Raw genomic sequence first — 11,356 nt, forward strand, 5'->3', positions numbered from 1 at the left:
AGTTACATAGTGTAGCTTTAATCAAATGTTGTGTGTGTGTGGTTTAAGTGGATGTATGAAGTCAGATCTACTCAAGTTCACACAGAGTAACTACAGGTCACTTTAACCATAAACATGTTTGACAACCAGGAAGTGAAGCTTGTTTCCACCATGGTATTAAAAAAGGTAATTGCGACTTCTTAGACTTGTCACAATTCGTTTTTGAATTGGGAATCTGAATTGCGAGTTATGAACTTGAAGTTGAGAGAGAAAGTCTGAATTGAGACATTCTAAATTCACAGTTTTGAGAAAAAGTATGTATTGTGGGTCTGTGTGTTGCGTTCATTCGTTTTTCGATTTAATATTGAAAGTAGAAAAATTAGAAAACGGCTCATTGATTATTATTTTATTTTTTTATGGGAAAAAAAGAGAATTCGGCTTGTTTTTATTTATTTATTTTTGTTCAGGGATAGAAAATAGATAAATGGTTTGAATATTCAATTTCGCATGAAACGCCCCTTTCCGCTGATTGGTCAACCGAAGATCAACACTTTCAGTCCTTCCACAGTTTAACAGCCCTCTTAATTTGATTGAAATTAATTTTGATAAAAGATGACAATTAGCCTCTATTTGAAAAATATTAGAATAAATGCCCTTGCAAAGGTAAACATGATTATAAGCTATGAAAGCTATAAGCTATGAATAACAAACAAACAACAACAAATAAATGAATAGAATAACAACCAAAATAGATGCGCTGTGACATTGACACTAAATAATACAATTTATATATTTTCATATCTATCATATTTCTTCTTCATCCCTTGTCCAAAACTCAATGTGCAATCTAAAATAATAGTTATTTGTGCATATTTACACTTAAATGGATACCGGTCTGTCAGTGGGTCACCCAGCTGTGAAGTAGGCTAATGATGGGTCATGTGGGTGCAGATACAAGATAATCTACATAATATTTTGTTGAAAGGGGCGTTTCATGCGCGCCCACACGTGGAAATGGAATATTTTTCCATTTTCTCATTTTTTATCCCTGAAAATAAAAATATATAAAAATCAAACCGAATTCTCATTTTTTACATTTTTTTTTTGGAAAAAATAAAAATGAATAAATGAGCCGTTTTCTCATTTTTCTTCTTTCAATATTAATAAATTCTGTGGTAGAAACAAGCTTCATTACAATACTGTCTTTTACTTTCCTTTGTATTGTTTTACTATTATTTAAAAACCTAACTTTATTTTCCAAACTTGCACTGTGGCACTTATGGATATTTTGTTATCTAATTCAGTTTTCAAGGGAGATTCTTTGGGGTCCCTGGAGAATTTGAGAGACTTCATTTTAGCAGTAATAATTAAAGAAATTACTGTGTTTTGCTTTTGCTTTTTTCAGTTCTATTTTTAAATCTCCTTTCAGTGCTGCAAGTTAAGCACACTTACTAGTTCTATGGCTGTTTAGAAAATTTAAAATATATATATATATATATTTACTGAACAGTGCTAAACAAATAAATTTAAATTAAAAATGTTTTAATAAGAAATTGGCAAAGAAAACTTAATATTCTGCAGAGAAATAAATGCTGTAGTTTCTGTAAATGTTCATATAATATTTTTGGCAGGTAAATGACCACACAAAAAAGCCAAGTTTCATTTTTGATATAAACTTTTCGTATACCACTTTTCTTGCCATATATAATTTGGTCGGCCCTTGCAAAGGGGTTCATTATATTGGGTTCCTTTAAATGAACCCCTGATTTAATGCCTGGAGATTCACACATAACACAAGTCTGACTGAAGTGTACAAATATTTTTTTGGGGCCACTGCAAATGATTTTTAGTAAGTAAAAACTAAACCATAATAATAAAACAGGTAAATGCCCGTTTGGGTCAGGTCACAAATGTGAAGAAAAACTCAATTCTGTTTTTTTTTCTTCTTTTTTTCAGGATACAGAAATCAAGTATAACCAGCTACGCCAAAGGCTATCAGAGGAAACAGCTACTGACACAGAGGAAAACAAAGGTAGTGCAGCTTTTGTTCTGCCCTAGAAATGCCCTAAAAGAGCTTTCATTTCATAGTTCTCTTGTTTTTGTTTTATCCTTCTTTCAGATAAAAGTTAGTGAAGTGCAGCTCTTTCTGTTTATTGAGACAGGAGGAGACACAGAGACACTGGGCTTCTCCAGCCCTGCTCCTCTTGAAACAATGTTCATGCACGAGACAGAATCGCAACAGGACGACCCCAATCCCTCGCTCCAAATCTCCGCGCACGCCATGGTACTTTGAGAACGATTGCCATGCAAGGAAGTTTCATCACCTCTCACTCGACCATCTTTATTGAGGACAGAAGACAATTCCTTCCTTCAGCAACCCTCCATCATTGTCAAAAACCGACGAACAACATTGGAAACCACAAGATTTGAGGGTAAACGTAAGCTTGGATCGACAAAACGCCCCCAAAGTTTCATTGGCTAATATTGACTCATCCAATCAAAGTGCAACTTGAATGGTCACATGATCTTATACTTGGGTAGCTCCTCAGATCTTTGGCCTCACTAGCATATGTGCTTAATAACGATGACAGTGCGATTAGTTCAGACAGATATTCACATAAACCGAATGGCGGACGTCTGTTTCAATCTGGCTTGTGTTATATGTGACCTAGAAACTATCAGCAGTGAGTGGCGATTGAAGTCATGTAACAGTAGCCGCCACGTGAGCCTAAAATGAGACGTCTCAAGGGGGAACGGGCAATGTTTGCTGACTGACGATGAAGGCAAATGATGCTCGTATGGAAATGAGCCTGACGATCGTGGTGGTGTCTCTCATTCCTCCTCTCTTAATAAACCACATGCAATTTAATGAAGCTACTGAAAGCGTTTTCTCTGGCTCGCGGCCATGGGAAAACCGGACCTTTCGTAATGTCGTCGGGTCGGGCTGACGCGACATATTTCCGGCGGCTCGGCCCGACCCATCTTTCGGATTTTCTTGGTTTTGAGAATGAAGTTAAATAGAAAGAAGCTTCAACGCAGGAACTTGATGAAGACCCTTAATGGTCCATTTTAAATGTAATGTATTGTACAATTATGACCAACACTGCATCTCTTACAGACACTCGTTTTTTTTTTTTCCCTCTTCTTTTGCATTCTAAAGCGTTCAGTCATGTATTATTTTAACAGAAACTACTAAAAAAAAAAAGAAGAAAAATAAAAGACTGCAAGGTATCCTTTAATATTAATGTAATCTGTATTTTTATTATTCTGTCTAGACGTTTGAGGTATTTTATTATATTATTGAACATTAATATGGTCTTGGCTTTCTGTTGAGAACATGAAATAGCTCTAATAGATGAGATTCTATTAAATTTGACTGAACTGATGTATTGTTCCAAATGGAAAGAAGATATTGCACATTGTGTCTTCATTTTATCACATTTACCTTTTGAGGAGCGTGGGACGGATATTTTGTTTTGGATTTATGACCAAAAAAAGGAAATTACACAACATCTGTAGCAAAAATGTATTCAATAAACTGGAAACACAAATGGTGCTGTTCATTTCTCAAACAAATTCTTCATAACGATATTCACAAGCTGAAACAAACCATAATTGGTGTCCACATGAAGCATGTTTCTCATATTCTCAATATGAGAAAAGCAATATATATATATTTCACATACTGTCCTCCTTCTGCCAGTGTAATTGGTGCATCCATTTCATAACTCTCCATTACTGAGCTTCTTTGTTGCTTTCCCATCATCTTTCCACTTCCTCTTCCCCCTAGTTTTTGCCTCTTCTTCCCTGAATTGATTCCTGAGGGGGGAAAGTGTCAGTAAGAACGACGAGAAGAATGAAACGAGCTTGATATTTGTGCTGAAGTTAGGGCTCACCTAGACTGCCAGCGCCTGCCACTATTCCACACGCGCCCAAAAGATGGCAGCCAGTTGGCGTCAGTGTGCGAGCTGTGGTCAAAGTTTGCACCCACACGGTTGGGCGGAAGCTTCTTGAGCTTCTCTTGCTCCTCTGCGAATCAACATTTAAGATTCCTTGTACATAACATACACAGTGACAGTATATACAGAACATAAACCTGGTAAACTTCTTAGACTGTGCTAAATATATATAATGGGTAAGATAAACAAAAATAATAATGAAAAAAGTGCAAAAAAAATAAGAATAACCATGACTGTGGAAGAATTTTAAAGATCGGATTATTTTTCCCCCCATTTAAAAGGGCTGTCGATGAACCGCATTAGTTATGAAAAATAACGCAATAAAAATTACATTTCATACAGTTGATTGGTGATGGACATGAAGCAGGCCAACAACTCACTGTGATATAACTTACAGAATGCAGTTAAAATGCCCCTGTATGAGACCAAACTGGTTTGGTCTAAATATATCTAAATACTAATTCAGATGTAGCTTCTGAAAAAAAATCATGGCCCTTATTCAATGCTGAATCAAACAATGCATTTCTTAAGCTGCTTTTTGTAATGCTTTTCTCATTTAACACAATAATGACTATCTTTTGGTGGTAATTTCTCAGCCAAATTTGATGCAATTAATTAGGGTGTAAAATGCATATAGGTTTGGAACACATGAGGGTGAGTCCATTTTTGAGTGAGTTGCTCCTTTAAAGGGATAATTCACACAAAACTAAAAATTAGCCCATGATTTACTCATCCTCAAGTCATCCTAGGCGTATATGACATTGTTCTTTCAGACGAATACAATCCTAGTTATATTAAAGAGCCCCTATCATGGATTTTTGAAAATGACTGTTCATATGGTGTGTAATACAGCTCTAAGGGAATGAAAACATCCTGCAAAGATTTATATCTGAAAGTGCACCGTATATAAAGTTATTGTCTTTCAAAAGTGAGAGTCGACTCTGAGTCTATGAAATGAATTGTTTTTGAAACGAGTCATTAGCTGTTACATCGTGACGTAGATACACACTGCAGACGGAAGTGTAAACTTGAAGTCTACACATTCAAATACTTCATCATAGCATCATGTCGATAAGACGCTGTGTTCTACAATGCAAAGATAGTTCAGCCACTTTGTTTTCATTTACCAGGGACGAGCATGTGAAGAATCGGTGGTTAGAGTTCATATTTGCAACAATACCACAACAGTATAGCCCGATTGTGTTCTCATCATTTTAATTACGAATAATGTTAGTTCAAAAACATAAATGAATTCAAATGTGGATTCGCAAGCGGTTGTTCCTGAAGGAGGGCTCAGTAACTTACTTCCCCAGTGTATATGGATCAGCTTCCTCCTTCGAATCACAACCTGTAAGTATTATTAGTAATTGTTGCTTTTATGGGTTTTGAACGGTTTTGTGGCGTCGGGTGCGAGGAGGGAAGGCGCAATAAGCATGTGTGTGTGTAAGTTACGCTCAGCGCAGCTTCTAGGTCTCCAATGTAATTTTTTTTTTAAATATGTGAAATGTTTGTCGCTGTTATTGGAGTTGTCATAAAGAATAGAGCGTCTTGTAGTACTGCAGTGCTTTATCAATATGTTTATGCATTATGCTAACAAACAATAACTGACTGGGTCTGTCATCTGACCAATTACCGCCAATTAGCGTCACGCAAAGGAGTGGTTTGGAAAAATGAGTCGTTGTACGAATCATTTGGGAGTCGGTGAGCAAATCAGTTAAAAATAAATGCATATTATAAGACAAAGAAAGTGTTTTTTTATCCTTGCATGCATGTTAAACTGTTTTTGGGAACTCCTAAAACAAAAATAGGAACATTTCAAATGCTATGATAGGGGCTCTTTAAAAATGTCCTGGCTCTTCCAAGCTTTATATGGTCACATAGACCAAGAATGACTTGAGGGTGAGTAAATCATGGGCTAATTTTCGTTTTGGGTAAAGTATCCCTTTAAATATTACATGGGTGATAGAAAGAAATAAGTGTTTTGCAAAGAGATCTTCTCTTTAATATAAACGCAGCCAAAAACAACAAGCATCACTATGAAAGTGAAGTACATACTGTGTTTGAGAAACTCCTGAATTGAGGGTCCAATTTCCTGCGGTCCTTCATCTGGCTCCTCCAATAGCCACGGCGGAACAGCGCCTACAAGTCAACACAGCATGGTCAGTATTACACAATTGTGATTTGATTACATTTTGATCTTGATTGGATTTGATATTGATTCATTTTGATATGTATATCGGGTACAGTACATAATTTTTTCTCAAATTATTCTGAACACTATTCAGGGAACCCTGTCTATTGGTACATTACTATAATAAAGCATAAAATTATTGATTTGTATCCAATCATTTAAAGTCGGCATGAAACAGATATTACAATAGTCTTTTTTTTTCCCTATTCCCATTGAGAGAGTGAAACAGCTTCTCAAACTAGAAAAAAATGGAAGGCGGGACTTTTGTCCATAGGGAGAATTGATTGGATGGTCGTCATGGTTTGCGATTGCTGCGATGTCATGTGAGTGACAGACTCACCAGTATGAACATTTCCACTGCTGGACGAGTTCTGCAAATACAGACAGCAAACCAAAGGTGATGTCGGACCTTGTTTATTAATCTAATCAATAATTGTCGCAAGTATATAGTGTAAGACAAAATACCTGGTAACCAATGAAAGTTAAGCCAAATCCTGGCTCACTCCGATGACTGTGTGAGGCGAGATCCTCGTGGCTCGGTCCGGGCTGTGCCTCCATTTCATAAGATCGACTGTGGGAACTTCTTATCAGACATCAAAACTCATGCTTTAGGCATTACAAACTCCCATTCTGATCATCAAATGACACTAAACCAGCATTTCCTAATTGTCAATGCTGGAAAATGCATATTACACAAACTGTTGACTGGTGTTAGTCAAAAGTTTGGACACTCATTATTTATTATAATTTTCCACATTTTATTATAATAGTACAGTAATCAAAACTATTAAATGAATTTAAATATGGGAATTATCTAGTGTTAAAAAATATATATACACAAAAAACCTATAGAAGAAAAACTAAATTCATATTGGTTAGCATATTTTGTCAACAAAACCAATTTCACATGTCCAAACTTTTGACTACTACTATATGTATAAAGATTATGGATGCACCAATACACTTCAAATACAGAAAACTCCCCCTAAAGACAGAGGCATCAGAAGTACATTTTAAACTATTTTCTTTATACTCTCCTCAGTACAACGACAATAAAGTTCAATATGAAGAGTTCAGATGCAAAAGCCTCTAAATGCCATTTGAAATTTTCTTCTTTAATGATGATTTTTGTCAAACTTGTATATTTAAGTTAAGTAATTTCACTTAACTAACAATTAATAGGTAATTATCATTGCCATTTAAGTGAAATTACTGAACTTAAATATACAAGTTTGATAAAAATGATCATTCTAGAAGAAAATTTCAAATGGCACTTAGAGGCTTTTGCATCTGAACTCTTCATATAGTCTTACGTACAACCAATGTAATCCATTATACTCTCCTTGAGTTATCTGTTTATCCATTTCACAATAAATCTCTGCATAAATTTTCATGTCTTATTAATTATAAAAATATTAAGCAGTACAATTGTTTTAATTTGATTAATACTTATGATCGAAACTTTTTTTTAACGTTTGATTAATAGGAAGTATTTATTCGCAACATGACTTTATTTAATGCATCCATGCTGAAGAAAAGTATTATAATATATATATTTTTTTTAAATGACCTTATACTTTTGAACTGAAGTGTATTGGAATGGATATTGGAGCATTTTGGTAAATGAGAATTGGTGCATCCCTCACGTTTCAGAATAACACAGGTCATAATATTTTACCTGGCTGTTGGTTTATTGCTGTAATGGTCCAGTTCAACATGTTGTAGCACTTCTGGATCCGGCTAAGTTTGATTCAGGAAAAGTCAATAGTAATGGTCCATGTCTCTTTAACGTCATTTCCCCCCAACAAAGATATTACTTTGACAAATGCATGCTGTTTTTAAAAATGATCATTAACACTGGGGTTTGAAAAAGTCACAAAAACATTTGTCAGTCGATATTTTCATCACACAAACTGAACAGGAGGAGTACTGAGATATGGATACGCTTGGAGCATCCGAGGAAAACAAACCTCTGATAATGACTGAAGGACCTCCAGTCTGTGCTGCTCCTGAGACCGGATCACTGCAGCTTGCTGAGGACGAAAGAAGAGAAGAAAAGACATCGATATGGTTCAACTAACCATTAGCAAGACAAAGAACCTGTAAAATGTCTTTACCTGCTTAATAAACACATCCTCTTTTTCCTCAAACTGTTCAAGAGCCTTGGAAACCTCCGACTTGAATCTACAATAAAGGGATTCTTCATTTATTTCTCTGTAGAACATCTGAACAACTTTAACAGTATCAATATACTTATGTTCTAAATGCTATCAAGCCATTTCCTAAAATACAAATAAAAAGCTACCTCTCAGTTTCCTCTTCTGTTATAATGAACTTGTCCAGTAGTTTGAGATCTGCTTTATTGTCCCACCAGAACTTGTGTGTGTTTTTCCTGTGCTCTGGGCTGAAATGAAAAGCGCTCCGTGAATTCACCGCAAGCTCTCCATGCGCATCTCAAATGTTTTCGTGTTCGATATCTTACGTGCTCATGTGCTCCAGCAGTCCTCCATACAGAACTGTGATGTTACTGTCGGTCACGTGTTTCTGCACCTCCAGCGCGCAGCAGTAACACCAGAACTTAACGTCATGATGGGGACTGTATTTCTCCACCTGAGGATTTTTGATGGTCCTCCGTGCTTCTTTGACCTATGATAGTGTATTACATATGTGAGAGATGATCTCATTTATTTCAGATAGTGGCTCCAAACAGTACTTCGACACTCAATGCATAGTCTACTTGTCATTGTTGTCAAGACTTTATTCACAGCAGCGCCATCTTTGATTTTCAACGGGAATGAAAGCAAGGCTGTGAGGGATAGACGTACAGCACATCTCTTCAGTGGGTTGTACTTTTATTTAATGTGTTTTTAAACGCTGTAAACCTATATTTTCGTGATATTTCAGTAAAACAAAAATCCAAAAATGAGATGTGTAAAGTTAAAAGTGATCTAGGAGCTTTACACAACTTTGCACAGCGAATGCCATTGAAAACACGGTATGTCTATCCCTCACAGCCTCGCTATCATAGTGATGCTCTGAATAAGGTCTATGGAAGCTTGTTTGAATTAAAACTTAAAGGTAATAATTACTTATTCTCTCAAGATTTTTTTTCTCTCAAAAATAGAGAACTGTGAGATATAAATGAACAATAAATAAAAAGATAGCTGTCACTTTCTAACTTTTTTTTTTTTTTGTGAGAGAGAGAGAGAGAGAGAGAGAGAGAGAGAGAGAGAGAGTTTGCGTCTCACAATTCTGAGAAAAAATGTTAAAATTGAGACAGGAATCGTGAAAAATAAAGTCAGAATGGCTAACTTTAGTTTTTGCAATTAACTAACTTATAACTACCGGTAATTATGACTTTTTTGCGATGAGCTTTCTCAGAATTGAGATATTAAAAATATGCAATTACCTTTTTTATTCCTTGGCGGAAACAAGCTAGCATACATTGCAAAATAAGTAGAAAAAGTACTATTATTTTTTAAAAGACATTTTGTGGTTGTCTGCAATCAGCAGACCCATTCATTGATATTTATGTTACCGTTAACTATAAACTGAACTTCCACTAAAATCGCTTTGGCTTGATTAAAATGGGTTCCTCTTTTAGGATGTTTTGTTATTTAATATAATAAAATTCAAACATTATCTGACAGTGACTTAAGTGCCTAAATCGTACTTGGAGCCACTGTATGCTAACAGTTGTTTAGTTAGCAGCACACTTACCTTATCCATGAATTTGACAAGAATCACTTTAAGTTTACTCTGGTGGCTTTTCCCATGAATGTGTCCTTTGCCAGAAAAATCTGTTTTTCCGCAGATCGAGCAATAAAATGCACCCATTTCACTTCTTTGAGTTTGTTTCTTCAGCCACTGCAAGTAAGCGCTAGCATGATGTTTTCTTCTTCGTTCTTCTTCTTTTGTGATTTTTTTTCGTGGTTGGCAAACCAGCTTGAGGTGCATTTCCGCCACCTTCTGGGATGGAGCGTGAAGCCTCGACGAACGGAAGGAACAATATACAATAAACTTAAAATTAAAAAATAAATAAATCAAACACTATATCCTTCTAACCAAATCTGTATCTCTTAAATATTTCAGAAGAATATCACACCCTTAGCTGTTTCGGTGCATTCTGAAATATATTCTGAACTGTAATGACATTGATTTCCAAATCTCTTAAAGGGATAGTTCACTTTGAAATACTTTTTTGGTATGTTTTACCTTACTTCAAGGGCATCCAAGATGAAGATGTCTTTGTTTCCGCATTAGTGTCAATTTTGATATTTTCAGGTCAAACTGTTCGTGTCTGTCAGTCATATAATGCAGGTCTGTCACCACTTCAAAGAGCATCCACAGCGAAGTCCAAATTAAACATGATTTAATGACTCGTAAATGTAAGTACACATTGAGTGGCCTAAGTCACTAAACGAGCGGTTTGTGTGAGAAAACGAACAGTATTTATATTGTTTTTACCTTGTAACCACAGTTGAGCTTATTTTTATGTCATCAGTTCCTAACATCTTGAATCTGTAGCCTATCAGCATTCCATCCAATGATAAAATAATAATAATCAGAAGATACACATCTGAAAGATACACATTTCGTCTTTTTTCTGGAGATGTACGTTCCCTTGTAACGTGACCTGCTTCAATTCATACATTGTAAAATCTGTGTCCAACGCATCCCGGTGGCACTTTTGCATGACGTTTACCCAAACACAGTGACATTTTGTGTTCTCATATGCAGCATCACCCTCTTGTGTTTGTGGTGGATTAATAAACTTATTGAAACAAACAGACATTAGGCCTATCACCAATAAACATAATAAATCCAAGCAGCAAACATAGAAATATATATAATGCTCAATGCAGCATTCTAATCAGAAATATATTACAGTATTCTGAAATGCAACTAGAATTAACAAACATTTCTTTTTGAAAAGGTTAACGTCTTTACTGTGATTGTAAAGTGGCACATGATCCTTCAGAAATCATCATATGCTGATTTTGTGCCCAAGACACATTTCTTATCAATGTTTTGAGAAAGAACTGTTCTTTTGAACCTATTAGTAGTTATTTTCATGTTAAATGGATAGTTCACTTTGAAATTAATTTTTGGAATGTTTTAGCTTACCTCAAGGGCATCCAAGATGTAGGTGTCTTTGTTTCCACAGTTTCAATTTTGATATTTTTACGTCAAACCGTTCATGTCTTTCAGTCATATAATGGCGGTA

General features: G+C 35.5%; 2 protein-coding genes across 6 annotated transcripts in view; one reads left to right on the top strand and one right to left on the bottom strand.

Annotated features, from left to right (window-relative positions):
* arhgef12b (Rho guanine nucleotide exchange factor 12b) overlaps window positions 1-3,530 on the top strand; it is a 139,525-nt gene extending 135,995 nt beyond the window's left edge. For 2 of the 4 annotated variants that reach the window (XM_039662472.2, XM_089129899.1), the window contains exons 38-39: window positions 1,936-2,011; window positions 2,142-3,530. In XM_039662472.2, the coding sequence (XP_039518406.2) occupies window positions 1,936-2,011; window positions 2,142-2,272 (207 nt within the window). In that variant the 3' untranslated portion in view covers window positions 2,273-3,530. Of the gene's footprint in view, window positions 1-1,935; window positions 2,012-2,098 lie in introns of all 4 variants that reach the window. The other 2 variants (XM_089129900.1, XM_089129901.1) reach the window with 2 other exon arrangements.
* Window positions 3,492-10,058, bottom strand: cenatac (centrosomal AT-AC splicing factor). Of its 2 annotated transcripts, none has more exons than XM_039662483.2 (11): window positions 9,850-10,058; window positions 8,612-8,775; window positions 8,435-8,533; window positions 8,247-8,313; window positions 8,100-8,162; window positions 7,808-7,869; window positions 6,595-6,712; window positions 6,470-6,500; window positions 5,994-6,077; window positions 3,876-4,008; window positions 3,492-3,798 (listed from the first exon to the last, which is right to left on the bottom strand). In XM_039662483.2, exons 1-11 carry the CDS (start codon window positions 9,964-9,966, stop codon window positions 3,702-3,704), a joined length of 1,035 nt encoding a protein of 344 aa, XP_039518417.2. In that variant the 5' UTR covers window positions 9,967-10,058; the 3' UTR covers window positions 3,492-3,701. The 2 variants fall into 2 exon arrangements, with proteins under 2 accessions (XP_039518417.2, XP_039518418.2); XM_039662484.2 differs by having other exon boundaries at window positions 6,595-6,709; window positions 9,850-10,057.
* Window positions 10,059-11,356: the final 1,298 nt, after the last annotated feature.

The sequence above is a fragment of the Pimephales promelas genome, chromosome 4 (genome assembly GCF_988280905.1).
Source record: "Pimephales promelas chromosome 4, fPimPro1.hap1.1, whole genome shotgun sequence".
Taxonomy (NCBI): domain Eukaryota; kingdom Metazoa; phylum Chordata; class Actinopteri; order Cypriniformes; family Leuciscidae; genus Pimephales; species Pimephales promelas.